This window comes from Hyperoodon ampullatus, assembly GCF_949752795.1.
Source record: "Hyperoodon ampullatus genome assembly, chromosome: 19".
NCBI classification, from domain to species: domain Eukaryota; kingdom Metazoa; phylum Chordata; class Mammalia; order Artiodactyla; family Ziphiidae; genus Hyperoodon; species Hyperoodon ampullatus.
The window spans coordinates 28,498,475-28,521,027 of NC_136932.1; the positions used below are offsets into that span (position 1 = coordinate 28,498,475).

The window sequence follows — 22,553 nt, forward strand, 5'->3', positions numbered from 1 at the left end:
ATGATCCAGTCACTATGAAGACTGTCTCTCATCTGTAGCAACCCTGCTTGCAAATCAAGTTAAGCAAGGCCCCATGGAGACAGAAGGACAGACAGAACTCTGGGGACAAGGCTCCATGTAGTGGGAGCCGAGGGCAGAGACTGCCACATAAAGGGCCAGCTAAGTGGATGAAAGATTGGACCCCTCTGCATTTTGACTCCCTGCAACATGCCTCATTATGACCATGCTCCCTCACCTGTTGGTGGGTGTCCCCAGGTCCTGGCATGAGTGCAGTGTGGGTCAGAGCCGGTGGGCCGGGGGCGTTCCGTGGTCAAGGTGGCCCTAGGACCCCCCACTCACCATGGAAAACCGGCTCTGTTATGACAACCTGGGGTGCTGCCATGAATACCAAGAAAGTACCCAGAATGAGGAGGACTTCCTACTCCTGCTGCTGGGCCTTGTCATTCTTGTCAGCATTGGGATCAGCTTGGCAACTATGGTCAATGATGGTTGGGGATCACCAGTAGGGGTGAAGAGGGCTGAGGGTGGGAACCAGCTGCAGCCTGCACCACCGTCTGCAGCAATGTTCTTGGCTTGGAATGGGGGTGAAGGTAGAGAGCCTGGCCTTCATTTTCACCCACCGCACCCCACCCCACGCCAGATATGGCATGGGCTCCAGAAAGCCTTAGAAAAGTCCATGTATTGGATTAATCAGAAAAGTAAGTACAGAAGACAGGTAGGGGGCAACCCGACCCTGCCATTCCCTGGGCCCTAGAAACCCAGGTCCCCAGGTTCCCAACCCTGAACTCTTCTGACAGTTGCCCTGTGCTCATGGACTCTCATCTGCCCCAGATGAAATCTCGCAGGCTTGTGAAAGTTCCCCCAAACATCCTCCAGCCAAGGCCCAAGACATCCACATGCACTGCACCCTGGACCCTGTGGAAGTGAGAATGGCCCGGCCCACTTGCTACTCTTCGTCCTCCTACCATCATCTCCGCAACTGTAGCTGCAGCTGCAGCCGCCGCCCCTGTAGCCACCAGCGGAGGCCGAAGATCCGCAGACAGTTCCCCTACAGCCGCTCAGGCTTCTGTAGGCTGCATCGCAGCCACGGGATGTCACAGCTGCGGCTGATACCCTCCTTTGATTGGGAGGACCTGGACTCTTACCTGGAGGAGGAGGACGACCTTTCCTTCCCACAACCCAAGTTCCCTTGGGGGTGCTGGGGAGGGCTCTACCAGCAGATGGGCCTGCCCTCCAACATGGGCCTCTGGGGTCACCAAGGTGGGATCCTGGCCAGCCTACCACCACCCTGTCTACGTGTCGCCCGAGCTGCACCGCATGCCCAAGCGTGTGGAGACCAAGTCCGAGCTAAGTCTGCAGTCCTTCGGGGCCCCCTGCTCACCATCCCGCATCTGGGGCAACATGGACATTGACGAGTGGACCTCTTCTCCACCACTTCCCCGACGGCTGCCCCCTAACCGCTCGTGGGTCCCTGTGGTGCACAGCACTTACCCCTCAAGGGGCCATCTCCCGTATGACTCCTGGGATCAGCGGCAGCGTGGTCTGGATGCCTCTGAGCCTCCATCCGCTCTGGTGCCTCGGAGCTGCCGGCCCGAAGCCTGGCAGCCCAAATCCCCCCCAGCCCAAGGACGGAGCCTCCACAGCTGTACTCACAGCCAGACCAACCACAGCCTGCGCCCCTCCACGGGACACTTGCACTACTCCCGGGATCCCCACGAGGTGTGGCGCCGATAGCTGAATGGGCAGAGATGCTGCCTGTGCGGCACCCTCTGGCCGCCTCCGCCTCCCTCACGGTGCTGGCCGAGGCCTCTACCAGTGGGCCTCAGATCCCAGCTCAGCACTGCTCCTCCGCCCCTTCCAGACTCTGCCAGACGTCCAGGCTACTGAGCACCCTCCACCCCAGCCCACCTTCATGCCACTCCACGGGAACCCGGGGGGAAATGCCAACTACCAGGTGTATGACAGCCTGGAGCTGAAGCAGCAAGTGCAGGAAGACAAGCGCGGGCCAACTCGCTGCTACCTTCCACCTCGGCCTCGAGGCCCTCCCTGCATTGAAGCCAGACTGGGAAAATGAACTGGCCAGCAGCAAATGGGGGCAGGGTCGGGGGGCGGCTGGCCATGGAGAGAGGGATAAAGAGCACCAGAGTCCAGGAAACATTGGTGGTCTGTGGCTTGGAAGCACCACTCCTGCCAGCCTTGTTCCCTGCCCTTGGCTTCCTGCAATAAGAAGCCAGTGTCCCCTTCTGGGCCTGAGGGTCCCCTTGGTTTAGTGGCCACAGTCCTGCCAGCAGGCCCCTCCTCTTCCGATACCATGCACTAAGTAGACCTGCAGCTGCAGACTCCAAACCACTGGTCTCTGGGCACCTCCTCTTTGTCTCAGTTGTCCCTGTTGACAAAGAGGTTCATACAAGAAGCTGCTTCCAAACTGGGAGGTTGCACATCTGGGCCGGTCCAGCTCCACGCCCAGTGAAGGGCATGAAGAAGGCTGAGGATCTGGACTCCAACCAGTCCTTCCGCAGGGCTCTGAGGCCAAGGTCTTAATAGTCTCAGGAGGGGCCAAGAGTTGGAATGTGTCATTTGAACAAGTGAGTCAGCGGGCGGTGAGCGAATGTTTCACCGCTCGAGGGGAGGAATGCCAGCCTCCGGGCCCTGTTTGACTGACCAGGCTCAGCTTACCTGACCCTGGTAACCAGGGAATGCCACGCTGGTCCCTGCTTTTCATCCCCCTGCCTCACTGTGACACCACCCCTTGCCCCATTATGACTCACTCTGGCTCCCAGTATATATATGGAGGCCAAGGGACTCAGGCAGTCCTGGGACCCCCGGCCATGGATGAGCGAACCCATTAACTACCCCAGCCGTGCTCTGGCACCACCCCCAGGAAATGGCAGGACTTAAGAGACTCAATTCTTCTGATCTTGGTCAGCTTCATCTTGCTCAACGTGGGGATCAAAGTGGTGACTCGGGTGAGGGCAGGATCTTGGCAGTGGGGTTGGGGGAGACCTGGGATCTTGAAGGGGCTGACATGGGAGGGCTGCTGCGGTGTGGCCAGACAAGGGTTGGATTTCAGGGCTCACCCTGATCCCGAATTCGCCCCTCCCTTGCTTCCCTCAGCTCCGGATGCATCTGAAGAGATTCTTGCGGGCAGGTTTCAACCGTATTTTCCCCAAAGGTAAGTGGGCGCCAGTGTGGGCTCAGGGGATGTGGGCCTGTCCCCTTTCTGCAATCCCTGTCTTGATTCTCAGCCCCACAGGAACCCAGGCCCTGTCCCATCTCGCATTTCCCCACAGACAAGGAAGCCAGCTGTGTAGGCAGCCATCGCATGTGCATGCGCTGCTCCGTGGATCCCAAGAATATGTGCTCAAGAGTTTCTCCCCACTTCCAGCATCGCCCAAGCTTCCTGGACAGGCACCCAAACCAACTTGACCCCTGGATACCAGAAACAGATGATGAGATGGCTTCTAAGAGCTGCTGGATGTCGCCTCAGTGTGGACGGGCTTGGGCTTCCACGGAGGCTCTACAGGGACTGTGAAAGGAGGGCGTAGTTCGAGCTGGGGAGCACCCTCCGTTCACAGCCTTAAAGTCCCAAGCCACCTTTAACTCCAGGTGAGAGACATCTTCCAAGCTCCGCAGGAGAAGCAAGGTGGACGTGGTTCCACTCTGCCTGCCCCAAGAGAGCAAGACTAAGACCCCAGACTATGACTCAGCCCAGGCCCCAGCCCGGGCCCAGACCTGCCCCCCAGTTCAGCTCCCTGCACATTCTCCTGCCAAGGCCCAGACCTTCTCCTACAAGCACCCCTCTGTGCACGCCCCACCTCAGGCCCAGACTTGCTCCACATTCCACCTCCCTGAGCACACTACCCCCCAGGCCCAGACCCCCTCACCAGCCCTCAACCCTGAGCACAGCCCTGCCCAGGTCCATGGCCCGGAGCATACCTCAGCCCATACCCCAGCCCAGGCCCAAGCCCGGGCCCCCTCACATGCCTCAGCCCAATTCCTGGGCCACACTTCTCTCTGCACCCTGACCCATGCTCATCTGACCTATACCCATGCCAACACTCTGGTCCCTCCCCCAACTTCTGCCCCTGCTACTACTCCTGCCCTAGCCCCTACACCAGCCCCTGTCCCGATCTCTGCCACAACCTCTGTCCCAGCACTGGTCATGGCCCTGACGACCACTCCAGTCCCTTCCACCACCCGTACCCCCATCCTAGATTCTATTCTCTCTACCTTGTCTACCTTCGACCAAGGCCTCTCCTCTGGCCATGTGGTCTACTATGCCCGCAGCATGAAGCAGAACTTATTCCATGTGTGTCCCCCTCAGAACTCTGGGTACTCCAGAAATGACTTGGGTACCCTCTCCAGGCCCCAAGAGGGGCATGGTCTGGTGAGCTCTGGTACAGCTGAGCAAACACTGAAGCAATGTAGTGGGGACAGTGCCAAGCCCTCCACAGGGTCCATACTGGGTTACGTGGAGTTGGGGAATATGGAATGGAAGATCCCAACTGATGCCAAAGACAAATTTGTACAGTCCAAGACCTTCGCTCACCGTAGCTCCCATCCTTGCCAGTCTGAGAAGAGAAACACGGATCCCCAGACTCCAGTCTACCCCAAATTCCAGGTGTACTCCAAGGATGCTGCACCTTCTCAACCTTGCTTCCGTTCTCCGACCAGTGCCCAGAGCTCACCATGCACCATGCCTCCACCATGCACTCTTTCTCTGCCTCTTGTTTTCCCAGATCCTTTGTCCTTCATCAACACAGCAACCACCAGAAGCCCTCCACCTTAATACAAACCCCCACCTTTCCCCCAACCTCCAAGTCTCCTCAGTCTGTCCTCTCTCCCCAGGGCCCCATCCCTCCCCAGTTATCCACCACTTCCCAAACCCCAAACCAGCCCCAACCCCCAGAACTTCATGAGAGTCTAGGTCTCAACCAATGCTCTGTCCTCCAAAGGACCCCAGGCCTTACCGGAGACACAGGCCTCCCCAAGAACCCAGGCCTTGCTCAAGATCCAGGCCTCCACGAACTTCGAGGCCTTACCGCAGACCCTTACCTCTGCAAGAATCCAAGCCTTTCCCAAGACTCTGACCTTCAGAAGAATCCAGTCATTACCCAAGATTCTTGGCCACAGAAGAGTCCATGCCATGCCCAAGACTCTGCAGTCAACAAGATCTCAGTCCTTTGCCAGGAGTCTGATCTCCATAAGAGCCCAGGTCTTGTGCAAACCGCTCGCCTCCATAAGGGCTCAAGCCTTACCCGAGACTCCAGAGACTACAAGAATCCAGGCCTGACCCAAGATTCTGGAGTCTGCAGGAGCCAAGGCCTTACTCAAGATTCTGACCTCCATACGAATCCTGGCCTTACCCAAGATGCTGGAATTTACAGGAGCTCAGAACATACCCATGACCCTAACTTCCACAAAGACTCAGGAATTAATCGAGATCCTGGCCCCCATAAGAGTCCAGCCCTTACTCAAGACTCTGGCTTATCCAAGAGACGAGGCCTCCACAAGAACCCTCTAGGAACTGACTCTGTCCAAGTTTGGGGCCCACGTCAGACCCAAAATTCATTTATATCTGAGACAGTTCCTCGAAAGGAGGATGCAGGGCAGCACATACCATGGACTTCTGTCCCAGCCAGTCACAACTCCTGCTCTGCCAAGGCTCAGGGGCCCTACAATGACCTGCTAACCTCCTCGCAGCGAACAGGCAGCCAAGCCTGGGTGTACCACCCGATACCGTTCCCCCAGCCTGCCAGAACTATGGCCAGATGTCTACACCTCCCAAAACCAGCAGGCACCTGGCTAGGGCGTGTGGTCTTTGACGCCCGCCAGAGACAGCAGACAGGGACAAGTGCGAAGCTCTCTCTAGGGCGTGTGGTCTTTGATGCCCGCCAGAGACAGCAGACAGGGACAAGTGCGAAGCTCTCTCTAGGGCGTGTGGTCTTTGACGCCCGCCAGAGACAGCAGACAGGGACGAGTGCGAAACTCTCTCTAGGGCGTGTGGTCTTTGACGCCCGCCAGAGACAGCAGACAGGGACAAGTGTGAAGCTCTCTCTAAGGCGTTTGGTCTTTGACGCCCGCCAGAGACAGCAGACAGGGACAAGTGCGAAGCTCTGTCTCCCAGGCGCCTTCATAGGGCGACATCCAACTGCCGGAGTCCAGCTCCAGCGAGTCAAGGGATACCCGAGGGATAGATAGCGTCGGCGAAGGAAATAAATCTATTACACTTCTTAAAGTATCAGCATTGCATGTTTCTCTCTCTTCTTTATTGTTTACAATCACAGGTTTATATATTGTAGTTGATTACATTACCAGGTATGTGACCAAACAATCTTAGCACAATCAAACCTCAAAATGTTCTCTAAAGATTTTTTTTTAAATATGCCCTAGTTTCTAGATGTCCTATTAAAATATTTCCCAAGTTCCCATTAATCACAGGTTATTTCTTAGTAACCAAGCCAAGCAGTTATATGATTATTTTAATTGTAAAAGTTGAAGCTACTTGTTCCTATTTCTCTTCTTGCATGGGCAACCTTTTACAATGGTTCCACGAAAATATTTACAATGTACCCTGCATGCCCTTTCTCGTTGTTTCCTTCAACTGAGACAGTGCTTTCTCCCTATCCTAGCAACTAATTCTGCTCTAGGCATTTGCTTTTCTATAATTAATCTTCCTTTATAATAGAACCATAAATTTCCTATGTCATCAGGAACTCCAGCCCATGGCCATAACTCCATACTAGAGGGTGTTTTTCATAAAAATATCCCTTTAGTTCCAGGCTCTTAATTCTTTACCCATTTCCCCGGGTCTTTAGTGGGTACTTCCCATTCTGTGGTAGTTTCAGGAGGGGGAGTCCTAGAGGAATTTTTCTTTCACGTGGAGCAACATCCCCCCAAAATTGCCCCTATATTTAAATTTATTATCATAAAACATAACAACAGAGCTGTAGTCCACCTTCCTGGCACGGCGCTGCCTTGCAGTTTCGCCTTCCGTTGCTTCATGACTTTGTCATGGTGCAATGGCTCCAGGATGGCTTCCAACATCCAACAACTCACCGGAGACCATCAAGGAGTGGGGATATCAGTGTGTGGTGAGAAACATAGAAAAAGAGGGGACAGGTAAGCATGAGGAATAAAGAGACAAGAGAAGTGTTCTGTGGACTTTGGAGGACATCCAACCCAGCCCCATCCCACAGGGCCTGATGAGGACTGAAACTATCCCTGCTTTCCCTCCATCGCTCTCTAGCTAAATCCGTTATCCCCAAGGCCCTAGAGCTGCACTGTCAATTACAGTAGCCACTAGCCAAAGGCCTATTAGAATGTAAATTACTTAAAATTAAGGAAAATTAATTCTATTAAAAATTAAGTTAAAAAGCTAAAACTTCTCTTCCTCAGGGAACAGAATTTCCCTGACATCCAATTCTGTTCCCTGGCAGTCCAGTTGTTGGGACGTGGCGCTTTCACTGATGTGGCGGTGGTTCAATCCCTGGTCAGGGAATTCAGACCCCGCAAGCTTCATGGCTTGGCCAGAAAAAAAAAAAGAAATTCTCTTCCTCAGTGCCATGATCTTCTAAGTGCTCAGTAGCCACATGGAGCTAGTGGCTACCGCATTGGATGGCACAGATTTAGAACATTTCCATCATCATGAAAAATGCTATTGGAGAGCAGTGCTTTAGAGCTTAGAGCAATTTTCCTTTCCCTGTCACCCACCCCCAGCATCTTAAAGCTCCCCCAGAGCGCAGAGAACTTAGTTCTTTTTAGGGTGGCTCAGAAGCCACCCTCTGGGGAGGAGGTAAGATGTAGGGATGGGCACCCAATGCCTGATTTCCCCAGCCTGTGAGAAAGAGCCCAGGCTTCAGTTTTCCTCATCTGGTCTCTTGGGTCACGACCAGATGTATGCAAACTTGCCTCCCCCATTCTGGGCTGTGTTTGGGGCTCTTGATCTGATTTACATTTTAATGGGATCAATGTGGCTGCTCTGTTGAGAACAGTCAGCAGGGGGGGCAAAGGATGAAGCAAAGAGGAGGCCTTTGTAATAACTCAGATCTGAGGTAATGGTGGCTTGTACCAGGATGGTAGTGGTAGATGGGATAGGTCATCAGTTTCAGGATATATGTTGAAGGTAGAGCCAATAGGGTTTGGTATGGATTGGATATGGGATGAGAGAGAGGAGAGCTGAGAATGACTCCAAGGGATTTGGCCTGAGCCACAGGAAAGATCGAGTTGTCATTTATGACCTGAGGAAGACTGTGTGGGGAGTCGGTGGTGAGGGAATTAAGTTTTGGACATGTTAAGTTCGAGATGTCTATTGGACACCCAAATGGAGAGGTTAAGTAGGCAGGTGGATACAAGTGTGGAATTTAGGGGAATCAGTCCAGGTTGGAGGTATAAATGTAGGAGTTATTTGCATGCAGTTGGCCCTTCCAAAAGCCTGTCCTTGAGTGGGCTGGAAACACGGTCACTGATTATGCCAGGGAGATTGCTTTCTGGCAAAGCCTAATCCTTCCGCCTTCCCCTCTGTCCCCCAAGTAGAGCAGATGGGGCTCTCGATCTTTGCCCTGCTGACCCTTACTGTGTTCCTGCTGCTGCTGGCAGACAAAGTGCCTGAGACCTCCCTGTCTGTCCCCGTCATTATCAAATACCTCATGTTTACCATGGTCCTCGTCACCTTCTCAGTCATCCTTAACATCGTAGTCCTCAACCTGCACCATCGCTCACCCCACACCCACCAAATGCCCCTTTGGGTCCGTCAGGTAAGAAGATCTCCTCTCCAACCTGTGTTAACTCTCAATCCCAGTATTTGGCTTTTTGTCCAGGTATCGCTCCTCACTCCCACCAACTTTCAACCTTCCCTTTCACAGACCTGAGGGAGAACTACAACTCCTGGTAGAGTGTCAAAGTGCCAAGGTCTTTGGGTGTTGAAATGTTGCCCAATTAATTTTATCTTCCCATCATTAACATTGCGTAGATCCCAGACTCTCTTCATCAATACTGCCCATCGTGGGTCCCAAGGAAGCATTCTCAGGGTTAGGTACTATCAGGGTGGAAGCCCTCAGAACTTTTCTTTCCAGTCAGGATGCCTCCTAACCCCCTTAAGGACTCTTGGGCTGTGTAGTTGCATTTCATCTGTGGGATGCATACACGCATGCGCAGGAATGGGCACGTGCCGTGGGGGTGGTTGGCGGCTTCCCTTCTGGTCTGAAAGCATAAGAGCCCCCTCCAACACGCCTCTTCTTCTACTCTGCAGATCTTTATCCACAAACTCCCTCCGTATCTGGGTCTGAAGAGACCCAAACCTGAGAGAGACCAGATACCGGAGCCACCTCCTATACCTCTCAGGGATTCTCCAGGAAGTGGCTGGGGTCGGGGAACAGATGAATATTTCATCCACAAGCCACCACATGATTTTCTCTTCCCCAAACCCAACAGGTAGTATCTACTCCCCATGGCCCACGTAGAAGGGAGAGGGCGAACTACAGTTCCCAGAAGACTGTGCGGAGGCAGGCGTCCTAAGCTCTCAGAGGATGTCGTGGTTGAGCATCATGGGAGTTGTAGTACCCCTTCTGTTGCCCACTGTGCGGGGAGGTGGAAACTAAAGCGTAAGGGAATAGGAGGAATTGCGGAAGGCTAGAGAGGTCGCCGCTGTTGAAGAGAACCTGAAGGGCTCTCTCACGTTTGGAAACCTGGATGGGCGTTGGAGGAGGGAGTTGGGGCGGGGCCTAGAGCACCCACGCAGGCCGTCTTTGTGCCCCGGTCGTGGCCAAACAGACTCGCCTCTTCCACGTTCCAGCCTGAACTGTCTGCCCCGGACCTGCGGCCATTTATCGATGGTCCAAGCCGGGCTGTGTGCCTGCCTCCCGACCTACGGGAGGTCGTTTCTTCAATCAGCTACACCGCTCAACAGCTGCGGGAACAGGAGGACCACGAAGCTGTGACTCCAAAGAGGGTGGGCTAAGGCAAGGCCTGGGTGGCCTTGGCTCCACCGGCAAACTTAGGCTCCGCCCCCAGAACTCGATTTTTTTTTCTGATTGGAAGTTTGCCTCACTTGGTCCCGCCCCCTGGCTTCCCACTTGTTCTTTACTCACATCCGTCGCCCGCAGTTTCGCTCTCTGCTATTCTGCGGTCCCGCCCTTGTCTCAAAGCTGTGGTATTAGGACCTGGGTGCGGTACAGGGCCTTGAGGCCGCCTTCCCTGGTTGTCTGGAGCCCAGGAACAGTTTAATCTTCCTACCCCCAGTTGAAGGAGGACTGGCAGTTTGTGGCCATGGTGGTGGACCGCCTCTTCCTGTGGACCCTCGTCATCTTTCTGGACGCCACGTACCACTTGCCCCCTCCCGACCCCTTTCCTTGAGGACGAGAGGGCCGAGACCGAGGTCCTCGGCCACTTGAATTGAGAGTTTGATAGTACTCTCAAGTCCTATCCCTTTCTGCATCTTAACTCCTTCACTAGGAGTCCAATCCTCTCCTCGTTTCGTTTCTAGGGAGGAAGCCCAAGTGGGACTGGGCAGCTGGGGGCCTTGGGCCCACCTGACATGCACTATCCGCTTATTTACTCTTTGGCTTCTTGAAGAAGCCCCGTTGGATATTCACATCTAGGTTGGCAATGAATGGAACAAAGAACAAGAACTAGATTGTAAGCCTTCTGAGGGCAGGAACTATGGCTGTTCACTGTAATATCCCCAGCACCTAGCACAGATCCTAACCTATACAGACGGTACCTCTGATTGAATGAATAGGGAAATTATTTTTTCTGTAAAGAAATACACTAAGTAATAGTGCTTATGTTGGCATGTTGGGACTAGTGGTCGTTTTTTCTTTGTTTTGACCTTTCTGTACTTTATTGTATTTTGTAATATGTATTATCTTTAGGATAAGAAAAGTTTCTTTCTAAAAGGATGCATTTGTAATGAGGATAAAAAAGCACACTGTAAAAACCTCAAGTTCCAGCTGTGATGCTCAAACTTTGGACAAGCTACTAAACTGCTCTGTGCCTCAGTTTCTCCATCTGTAAAATGAAGCGAATAATAGTATCTGCTGCCTAGTCTGAGGATCATATGAGAAGATGAGAACAAAAGCATTATACAGTATACATCAGAGGTTACAAACTGGTGTGTTTTGTGTGGCCCATGTTGTTGGCCAGCAGAGTTTAAAATTTGAATTGGTTTGCTACTTTTAAAATGTGGCTATTTCACAGAGCAATTTGGATTTCTGGCTTCTCTTGAAACTTTTAAAGAACTGCAGGCTAGTTCTAAGAAGCCCAACAGGCTACGTAAGTGGTCCTAATGTCTTGAACAATGAAATGGAGGAAATCCTATATGCATGATCCAGTCACTATGAAGACTGTCTCTCATCTGTAGCAACCCTGCTTGCAAATCAAGTTAAGCAAGGCCCCATGGAGACAGAAGGACAGACTGAACTCTGGGGACTAGGCTCCATGTAGTGGGAGCCGAGGGCAGAGACGGCCACCTAAAGGACCAGCTGAGTGGATGAAAGATTGGACAACTCCGCATTGTGACTCCCTGCAATGGGCCTCATTATGACCATGCTCCCTCACCTGTTGGTGGGTGTCCCCAGGTCCTGGCATGAGTGCAGTGTGGGTCAGGGCCGGTGGGGTTGAGGCGGGTGGGGCGTCCCACGGCTCAGGCGGCCCTAGGACCCGCCCACCATGGAACACCAGCTCTGGTATGACAACCTGGGGTGCTGCCATCAATACCAAGAAAGTACCCAGAATGCGGAGGACTTCCTAATCCTGTTGCTGGGCCTTGTCATTCTTGTCAGCTTTGGGATCAGCATGGCAACTATGGTCAGCGATGGTTGGGGATCACCAATAGGGGTTAAGATGGCTGAGGGTGGGAACCAGCTGCAGCCTGCACCTCCGTCTGCAGGAACGGTCTTGGCTGGGAGTGGTGGTGAGGGTAGAGAGCCTGGCCTTCATTTTCACCCACCCCACCTCACCCCACACCAGATATGGCATGGGCTCCAGAATGCCTTAGACAAGACCATGTATTGTATTATTCAGAAAAGTAACTATAGAAGACAGCTAGGGGGCACCCCGCCTCGCCAGTCCCAGGGCCCTAGAAACCCAGGCACCCAGGTTCCCAACCCTGAAATCTTCTGACAGTTGCCCTGCCCTCACGGACTCTCGCCTCCCACAGATGAAATCTCACAGGCTTGTGAAAGTTCCTCCAAACATCCTCCAGCCAAGGCCCAAGACATCCACATCCACTGCACCCTGGACCCTGTGGAAGTGAGAATGGCCCGGCCCACTTGCTACTCCTCGTCCTCCTACCACCATCTCCGCAACCGTAGCCGCAGCTGCAGCCGCCACCCCTGAAGCCACCAGGGGAGGCCCAAGAATTTAGAAAATTCCCCTCCAGCTGCTCAGGCTTCCGTAGGCCGCATCGCCTCCACGGGATGTCACAGCTGCCTCCGATGCCCCCCTTTAACTGGGAGGACCCGGACTCCTACCTGGAGGAGGAGGACCAACTTTCCTTCCCACAACCCAAGTACCCGTGGGGGTGCTGGGGAGGGCTCTACCGGCAGATGGGTCTGCCCTCCAACGTGGGCCTCTGGGGTCGACAGGGTGGGATCCTGGCCATCCAGCCACCAGCCTGTCTCTACCTGTCGCCCGAGCTGCACCGCATGTCCAAGCGTGTGGAGGCCAAGTCTGAGCTAGGGCTGCAGTCCTTCGGGGCCCCTTGCTCGCCATCCCGCATCTGGGGCAATGTGGATGCTGACCAGTGGACCTCGTCTCCATCACTTACCCGACGGCTGCCCCCTAAGAGCTCGTGGGTCCCTGGGGTCACAGAACTTACCCCTCAGGGGGCCATCTCCCGTATGACTCCTGGGATCAGCGGCGGCGTGGTCTGGAGGGTTCTGAGCCTCCATCAGCTCTGGTGCCTCAGAGCTACAGGCCCGAAGCATGGCAGCGCAACTCCCCACCGGCCCACGGACGGAGCCTCCACAGCTGTGCTCACAGCCAGCCCAACCACAGCCCGCACCACTCCACGGGACACTTGAACTACTCCCGGGATCCCCACGAGGTGCGGCGCTGGGCGGCAGAATGGGCAGAGATGCTGCCTGTGCGGCACCCTCTGGCCGCCTCCGCCTCCCTCACGGTGCTGGCCGAGGCCTCTACCAGTGGGCCTCGGATCCCAGCTCAGCGCTGCTCCTCCACCCCTCCCAGACTCTGCCCGACGTCCAGGCTACCGAACGCCCTCCACCCACGCCCACCTTCATGCCACTCAGCCGGAACCCAGGGGGAAATGCCAACTACCAGGTGTATGACAGCCTGGAGTTGAAGCGGCAAGTGCAGGAAGCCAAGCGTGGGCCAACTCGCTGCTACCTTCCACCTCGGCCTCGAGGCCCTCTCTGCACGGAAGCCAGACTGGGAAAATGAACTGGCCAGCAGCTAATGGGGGCGGGTGGGGAGCGGCAGGGCATGGAGAGAGGAATAAAGAGCGCCATGGTCCAGAAAACATTGGCGGTCTGTGGCTTGGAAGCGCCACTCCTTCTGCCAGCTTGGGTCCCTGCCTTTGGCTTCCTGCAATAAGAAGCCAGTGTCCCCTTCTGGGCCTGAGGGTCCCGTTGGTTTAGTGGCCACAGTCCTGCCAGCAGGCCCCTCCTGGTCTGATACCATGCACTAAGTAGATCTGCAGCTGCAGTCTCCAAACCACTGGTCTCTTGGCACCTCCTCTGTGTCTCAGCTGTCCCTGTCCCCAAAGAGCCTCATACGAGAAGCTGCTTCCAAACTGGGAGGTTCCACATCTGGGCAGGTCCAGCTCCACAGCCAGTGAAGGGCATGAAGAAGGCTGAGGCTCTGGACTCCAGCCAGGCCTTCCGCAGGGCTCTGAGGCCAAGGTCTTTCTAGTCTCAGGAGGGGCCAAGAGATGGAACGTGACATTTGAACAAGTGAGTCAGTGGGCGGTGAGCGAATGTTTGACAGCTCGAGGGGAGGTGTGCCAGCCTCCGGGCCCTGTTTGGCTGTCCAGGCTCAGCTTACCTCACCCGGGGAACCATGGAATGCCACGCCTGGCCCTCCTTTTCATCCCCCTCCCTCACTGTGACGCCACCACCTGCCCCATTATGACCCAGTCTGTCTCCCAGTCTATATATATGGAGGCCAGCGGACTCAGGCAGTCCTGGGACCCCCGGCCATGGCTGAGCAAACCCATTACCTAGCCGAGGCGTGCTCTGGCACCACACCCAGGAAATGCCAAGACCTAGGAGACTCAATTCTTCTGATCCTGGTCAGCATCATCTTGCTCAATGTGTGGATGAACGTGGTGAATCTGGTGAGGGCAGGATCTGGGCAGTGTGGTTGGGGGAGTCCTGGGGTCTAGAAGGGGCTGAGATGGGATGGCTGCTGTAGTGTGGCCGAACAAGGGTTGGATTTCAGGGCTCACCCTGATCCCAAACTCCACGCTCCCTTGCTTCCCTCAGCTCTGGATGCATCTGAAGAGATTCTTGCGGGCAGGTTTCAACCATATTTTCCCCAAAGGTAAGTGGGCGCCAGTGTGGGCTCAGGGGATGTGGGCCTGTCCCCTTTCTTCTATCCCTGCCTTGATTCTCAGCCCCTCAAGAACCCAGGCCCTGTCCCATCTCGCCTTTCCCTGCAGACAAGCAAGCCAGCTGTGTAGGCAGTCATCGCATGCGCTGCTCCGTGGATCCCAAGAAGCTGCGTTCAAGAGTTTCTCCCCGCTTCCGCCATCGCCCGAGCTTCCTGCACAGGCACCCAAACCACCTTGAATCCCGGATACCAGAAACAGGTGATGAGACGGCTTCTAAGTGCTGCTGGACGCCGCCTCAGTGTGGACGGGCTCGGGCTTCCACGGAGGCTCCACGGGGACTGTGGAAGGAGGGGGTAGTGGGAGCTGGTGAGGCCCCTCCATTCACAGCCTTAAAGTCCCAAGCCACCTTTAACTCCAGGTGAGAGACATCTTCCAAGCTCCGCAGGAGAAGCAAGGTGGACGTGGTTCCACTCTGCCTGCCCCAAGAGAGCAAGACTAAGACCCCAGACTATGACTCAGCCCAGGCCCCAGCCCGGGCCCAGACCTGCCCCCCAGTTCAGCTCCCTGCACATTCTCCTGCCAAGGCCCAGACCTTCTCCTACAAGCACCCCTCTGTGCACGCCCCACCTCAGGCCCAGACTTGCTCCACATTCCACCTCCCTGAGCACACTACCCCCCAGGCCCAGACCCCCTCACCAGCCCTCAACCCTGAGCACAGCCCTGCCCAGGTCCATGGCCCGGAGCATACCTCAGCCCATACCCCAGCCCAGGCCCAAGCCCAGGCCCCCTCACATGCCTCAGCCCAATTCCTGGGCCACACTTCTCTCTGCACCCTGACCCATGCTCATCTGACCTATACCCATGCCAACACTCTGGTCCCTCCCCCAACTTCTGCCCCTGCTACTACTCCTGCCCTAGCCCCTACACCAGCCCCTGTCCCGATCTCTGCCACAACCTCTGTCCCAGCACTGGTCATGGCCCTGACGACCACTCCAGTCCCTTCCACCACCCGTACCCCCATCCTAGATTCTATTCTCTCTACCTTGTCTACCTTCGACCAAGGCCTCTCCTCTGGCCATGTGGTCTACTATGCCCGCAGCATGAAGCAGAACTTATTCCATGTGTGTCCCCCTCAGAACTCTGGGTACTCCAGAAATGACTTGGGTACCCTCTCCAGGCCCCAAGAGGGGCATGGTCTGGTGAGCTCTGGTACAGCTGAGCAAACACTGAAGCAATGTAGTGGGGACAGTGCCAAGCCCTCCACAGGGTCCATACTGGGTTACGTGGAGTTGGGGAATATGGAATGGAAGATCCCAAATGATGCCAAAGACAAATTTGTACAGTCCAAGACCTTCGCTCACCGTAGCTCCCATCCTTGCCAGTCTGAGAAGAGAAACACGGATCCCCAGACTCCAGTCTACCCCAAATTCCAGGTGTACTCCAAGGATGCTGCACCTTCTCAACCTTGCTTCCATTCTCCGACCAGTGCCCAGAGCTCACCATGCACCATGCCTCCACCATGCACTCTTTCTCTGCCTCTTGTTTTCCCAGATCCTTTGTCCTTCATCAACACAGCAACCACCAGAAGCCCTCCACCTTAATACAAACCCTCACCTTTCCCCCAACCTCCAAGTCTCCTCAGTCTGTCCTCTCTCCCCAGGGCCCCATCCCTCCCCAGTTATCCACCACTTCCCAAACCCCAAACCAGCCCCAACCCCCAGAACTTCATGAGAGTCTAGGTCTCAACCAATGCTCTGTCCTCCAAAGGACCCCAGGCCTTACCGGAGACACAGGCCTCCCCAAGAACCCAGGCCTTGCTCAAGATCCAGGCCTCCACGAACTTCGAGGCCTTACCGCAGACCCTTACCTCTGCAAGAATCCAAGCCTTTCCCAAGACTCTGACCTTCAGAAGAATCCAGTCATTACCCAAGATTCTTGGCCACAGAAGAGTCCATGCCATGCCCAAGACTCTGCAGTCAACAAGAGCTCAGTCCTTTGCCAGGAGTCTGATCTCCATAAGAGCCCAGGTCTTGTGCAAACCGCTCGCCTCCATAAGGGCTCAAGCCTTACCCGAGACTCCGGAGACTACAAGAATCCAGGCCTGACCCAAGATTCTGGAGTCTGCAGGAGCCAAGGCCTTACTCAAGATTCTGACCTCCATACGAATCCTGGACTTACCCAAGATGCTGGAATTTACAGGAGCTCAGAACATACCCATGACCCTAACTTCCACAAAGACTCAGGAATTAATCGAGATCCTGGCCCCCATAAGAGTCCAGCCCTTACTCAAGACTCTGGCTTATCCAAGAGACGAGGCCTCCATAACAACTCAGGCCTCCACAAGAACCCTCTAGGAACTGACTCTGTCCAAGTTTGGGGCCCACGTCAGACCCAAAATTCATTTATATCTGAGACAGTTCCTCGAAAGGAGGATGCAGGGCAGCACATACCATGGACTTCTGTCCCAGCCAGTCACAACTCCTGCTCTGCCAAGGCTCAGGGGCCCTACAATGACCTGCTAACCTCCTCGCAGCGAACAGGCAGCCAAGCCTGGGTGTACCACCCGATACCGTTCCCCCAGCCTGCCAGAACTATGGCCAGATGTCTACACCTCCCAAAACCAGCAGGCACCTGGCTAGGGCGTGTGGTCTTTGACGCCCGCCAGAGACAGCAGACAGGGACAAGTGCGAAGCTCTCTCTAGGGCGTGTGGTCTTTGATGCCCGCCAGAGACAGCAGACAGGGACAAGTGCGAAGCTCTCTCTAGGGCGTGTGGTCTTTGACGCCCGCCAGAGACAGCAGACAGGGACAAGTGCGAAGCTCTCTCTAGGGCATGTGGTCTTTGACGCCCGCCAGAGACAGCAGACAGGGACAAGTGTGAAGCTCTCTCTAGGGCGTTTGGTCTTTGACGCCCGCCAGAGACAGCAGACAGGGACAAGTGCGAAGCTCTGTCTCCCAGGCGCCTTCATAGGGCGACATCCAACTGCCGGAGTCCAGCTCCAGCGAGTCAAGGGATACCCGAGGGATAGATAGCGTCGGCGAAGGAAATAAATCTATTACACTTCTTAAAGTATCAGCATTGCATGTTTCTCTCTCTTCTTTATTGTTTACAATCACAGGTTTATATATTGTAGTTGATTACATTACCAGGTATGTGACCAAACAATCTTAGCACAATCAAACCTCAAAATGTTCTCTAAAGATTTTTTTTTTAAATATGCCCTAGTTTCTAGATGTCCTATTAAAATATTTCCCAAGTTCCCATTAATCACAGGTTATTTCTTAGTAACCAAGCCAAGCAGTTATATGATTATTTTAATTGTAAAAGTTGAAGCTACTTGTTCCTATTTCTCTTCTTGCATGGGCAACCTTTTACAATGGTTCCACGAAAATATTTACAATGTACCCTGCATGCCCTTTCTCGTTGTTTCCTTCAACTGAGACAGTGCTTTCTCCCTATCCTAGCAACTAATTCTGCTCTAGGCATTTGCTTTTCTATAATTAATCTTCCTTTATAATAGAACCATAAATTTCCTATGTCATCAGGAACTCCAGCCCATGGCCATAACTCCATACTAGAGGGTGTTTTTCATAAAAATATCCCTTTAGTTCCAGGCTCTTAATTCTTTACCCATTTCCCCGGGTCTTTAGTGGGTACTTCCCATTCTGTGGTAGTTTCAGGAGGGGGAGTCCTAGAGGAATTTTTCTTTCACGTGGAGCAACATCCCCCCAAAATTGCCCCTATATTTAAATTTATTATCATAAAACATAACAACAGAGCTGTAGTCCACCTTCCTGGCACGGCGCTGCCTTGCAGTTTCGCCTTCCGTTGCTTCATGACTTTGTCATGGTGCAATGGCTCCAGGATGGCTTCCAACATCCAACAACTCACCGGAGACCATCAAGGAGTGGGGATATCAGTGTGTGGTGAGAAACATAGAAAAAGAGGGGACAGGTAAGCATGAGGAATAAAGAGACAAGAGAAGTGTTCTGTGGACTTTGGAGGACATCCAACCCAGCCCCATCCCACAGGGCCTGATGAGGACTGAAACTATCCCTGCTTTCCCTCCATCGCTCTCTAGCTAAATCCGTTATCCCCAAGGCCCTAGAGCTGCACTGTCAATTACAGTAGCCACTAGCCAAAGGCCTATTAGAATGTAAATTACTTAAAATTAAGGAAAATTAATTCTATTAAAAATTAAGTTAAAAAGCTAAAACTTCTCTTCCTCAGGGAACAGAATTTCCCTGACATCCAATTCTGTTCCCTGGCAGTCCAGTTGTTGGGACGTGGCGCTTTCACTGATGTGGCGGTGGTTCAATCCCTGGTCAGGGAATTCAGACCCCGCAAGCTTCATGGCTTGGCCAGAAAAAAAAAAAGAAATTCTCTTCCTCAGTGCCATGATCTTCTAAGTGCTCAGTAGCCACATGGAGCTAGTGGCTACCGCATTGGATGGCACAGATTTAGAACATTTCCATCATCATGAAAAATGCTATTGGAGAGCAGTGCTTTAGAGCTTAGAGCAATTTTCCTTTCCCTGTCACCCACCCCCAGCATCTTAAAGCTCCCCCAGAGCGCAGAGAACTTAGTTCTTTTTAGGGTGGCTCAGAAGCCACCCTCTGGGGAGGAGGTAAGATGTAGGGATGGGCACCCAATGCCTGATTTCCCCAGCCTGTGAGAAAGAGCCCAGGCTTCAGTTTTCCTCATCTGGTCTCTTGGGTCACGACCAGATGTATGCAAACTTGCCTCCCCCATTCTGGGCTGTGTTTGGGGCTCTTGATCTGATTTACATTTTAATGGGATCAATGTGGCTGCTCTGTTGAGAACAGTCAGCAGGGGGGGCAAAGGATGAAGCAAAGAGGAGGCCTTTGTAATAACTCAGATCTGAGGTAATGGTGGCTTGTACCAGGATGGTAGTGGTAGATGGGATAGGTCATCAGTTTCAGGATATATGTTGAAGGTAGAGCCAATAGGGTTTGGTATGGATTGGATATGGGATGAGAGAGAGGAGAGCTGAGAATGACTCCAAGGGATTTGGCCTGAGCCACAGGAAAGATCGAGTTGTCATTTATGACCTGAGGAAGACTGTGTGGGGAGTCGGTGGTGAGGGAATTAAGTTTTGGACATGTTAAGTTCGAGATGTCTATTGGACACCCAAATGGAGAGGTTAAGTAGGCAGGTGGATACAAGTGTGGAATTTAGGGGAATCAGTCCAGGTTGGAGGTATAAATGTAGGAGTTATTTGCATGCAGTTGGCCCTTCCAAAAGCCTGTCCTTGAGTGGGCTGGAAACACGGTCACTGATTATGCCAGGGAGATTGCTTTCTGGCAAAGCCTAATCCTTCCGCCTTCCCCTCTGTCCCCCAAGTAGAGCAGATGGGGCTCTCGATCTTTGCCCTGCTGACCCTTACTGTGTTCCTGCTGCTGCTGGCAGACAAAGTGCCTGAGACCTCCCTGTCTGTCCCCGTCATTATCAAATACCTCATGTTTACCATGGTCCTCGTCACCTTCTCAGTCATCCTTAACATCGTAGTCCTCAACCTGCACCATCGCTCACCCCACACCCACCAAATGCCCCTTTGGGTCCGTCAGGTAAGAAGATCTCCTCTCCAACCTGTGTTAACTCTCAATCCCAGTATTTGGCTTTTTGTCCAGGTATCGCTCCTCACTCCCACCAACTTTCAACCTTCCCTTTCACAGACCTGAGGGAGAACTACAACTCCTGGTAGAGTGTCAAAGTGCCAAGGTCTTTGGGTGTTGAAATGTTGCCCAATTAATTTTATCTTCCCATCATTAACATTGCGTAGATCCCAGACTCTCTTCATCAATACTGCCCATCGTGGGTCCCAAGGAAGCATTCTCAGGGTTAGGTACTATCAGGGTGGAAGCCCTCAGAACTTTTCTTTCCAGTCAGGATGCCTCCTAACCCCCTTAAGGACACTTGGGCTGTGTAGTTGCATTTCATCTGTGGGATGCATACACGCATGCGCAGGAATGGGCACGTGCCGTGGGGGTGGTTGGCGGCTTCCCTTCTGGTCTGAAAGCATAAGAGCCCCCTCCAACACGCCTCTTCTTCTACTCTGCAGATCTTTATCCACAAACTCCCTCCGTATCTGGGTCTGAAGAGACCCAAACATGAGAGAGACCAGATACCGGAGCCACCTCCTATACCTCTCAGGGATTCTCCAGGAAGTGGCTGGGGTCGGGGAACAGATGAATATTTCATCCGCAAGCCACCACATGATTTTCTCTTCCCCAAACCCAACAGGTAGTATCTACTCCCCATGGCCCACGTAGAAGGGAGAGGGCGAACTACAGTTCCCAGAAGACTGTGCGGAGGCAGGCGTCCTAAGCTCTCAGAGGATGTCGTGGTTGAGCATCATGGGAGTTGTAGTACCCCTTCTGTTGCCCACTGTGCGGGGAGGTGGAAACTAAAGCGTAAGGGAATAGGAGGAATTGCGGAAGGCTAGAGAGGTCGCCGCTGTTGAAGAGAACCTGAAGGGCTCTCTCACGTTTGGAAACCTGGATGGGCGTTGGAGGAGGGAGTTGGGGCGGGGCCTAGAGCACCCACGCAGGCCGTCTTTGTGCCCCGGTTGTGGCCAAACAGACTCGCCTCTTCCACGTTCCAGCCTGAACTGTCTGCCCCGGACCTGCGGCCATTTATCGATGGTCCAAGCCGGGCTGTGTGCCTGCCTCCCGACCTACGGGAGGTCGTTTCTTCAATCAGCTACACCACTCAACAGCTGCGGGAACAGGAGGACCACGAAGCTGTGACTCCAAAGAGGGTGGGCTAAGGCAAGGCCTGGGTGGCCTTGGCTCCACCGGCAAACTTAGGCTCCGCCCCCAGAACTCGATTTTTTTTTCTGATTGGAAGTTTGCCTCACTTGGTCCCGCCCCCTGGCTTCCCACTTGTTCTTTACTCACATCCGTCGCCCGCAGTTTCGCTCTCTGCTATTCTGCGGTCCCGCCCTTGTCTCAAAGCTGTGGTATTAGGACCTGGGTGCGGTACAGGGCCTTGAGGCCGCCTTCCCTGGTTGTCTGGAGCCCAGGAACAGTTTAATCTTCCTACCCCCAGTTGAAGGAGGACTGGCAGTTTGTGGCCATGGTGGTGGACCGCCTCTTCCTGTGGACCCTCGTCATCTTTCTGGACGCCACGTACCACTTGCCCCCTCCCGACCCCTTTCCTTGAGGACGAGAGGGCCGAGACCGAGGTCCTCGGCCACTTGAATTGAGAGTTTGATAGTACTCTCAAGTCCTATCCCTTTCTGCATCTTAACTCCTTCACTAGGAGTCCAATCCTCTCCTCGTTTCGTTTCTAGGGAGGAAGCCCAAGTGGGACTGGGCAGCTGGGGGCCTTGGGCCCACCTGACATGCACTATCCGCTTATTTACTCTTTGGCTTCTTGAAGAAGCCCCGTTGGATATTCACATCTAGGTTGGCAATGAATGGAACAAAGAACAAGAACTAGATTGTAAGCCTTCTGAGGGCAGGAACTATGGCTGTTCACTGTAATATCCCCAGCACCTAGCACAGATCCTAACCTATACAGCCGGTACCTCTGATTGAATGAATAGGGAAATTATTTTTTCTGTAAAGAAATACACTAAGTAATAGTGCTTATGTTGGCATGTTGGGACTAGTGGTCGTTTTTTCTTTGTTTTGACCTTTCTGTACTTTATTGTATTTTGTAATATGTATTATCTTTAGGATAAGAAAAGGTTCTTTCTAAAAGGATGCATTTGTAATGAGGATAAAAAAGCACACTGTAAAAACCTCAAGTTCCAGCTGTGATGCTCAAACTTTGGACAAGCTACTAAACTGCTCTGTGCCTCAGTTTCTCCATCTGTAAAATGAAGCGAATAATAGTATCTGCTGCCTAGTCTGAGGATCATATGAGAAGATGAGAACAAAAGCATTATACAGTATACATCAGAGGTTACAAACTGGTGTGTTTTGTGTGGCCCATGTTGTTGGCCAGCAGAGTTTAAAATTTGAATTGGTTTACTACTTTTAAAATGTGGCTATTTCACAGAGCAATTTGGATTT

At 53.4% G+C, this 22,553-nt stretch overlaps 3 protein-coding genes and 1 pseudogene across 4 annotated transcripts in view; all 4 read left to right on the plus strand.

The window, feature by feature from the left end:
• The window catches only part of LOC307067909 (RAD52 motif-containing protein 1-like), a gene marked incomplete at both ends in the record, with an annotated part of 267,353 nt that overhangs the window by 9,262 nt on the left and 235,538 nt on the right, over positions 1-22,553 (plus strand). The window lies entirely within an intron of this gene.
• Positions 341-14,641, plus strand: LOC307067403 (uncharacterized protein SPEM2-like; annotated as a pseudogene). Its single transcript has 6 exons — positions 341-478; positions 641-698; positions 832-1,220; positions 12,546-13,426; positions 14,212-14,296; positions 14,621-14,641. The product of its transcript is annotated as an uncharacterized protein SPEM2-like (transcript).
• Positions 14,653-16,866, plus strand: LOC307067404 (uncharacterized protein; the record flags this gene model as incomplete). The annotated part of the gene is given in 4 exon segments (XM_079724875.1): positions 14,653-14,930; positions 15,360-16,054; positions 16,057-16,631; positions 16,750-16,866. Coding segments are annotated over 4 exon segments (1,665 nt in total).
• Positions 19,884-21,696, plus strand: LOC307068471 (acetylcholine receptor subunit beta-like; the record flags this gene model as incomplete). The annotated part of the gene is made up of 4 exons (XM_079726346.1): positions 19,884-20,099; positions 20,594-20,775; positions 21,115-21,277; positions 21,583-21,696. The coding sequence occupies 4 exons, from the start codon at positions 19,884-19,886 to the stop codon at positions 21,694-21,696; spliced, it is 675 nt and encodes a 224-aa protein (XP_079582472.1).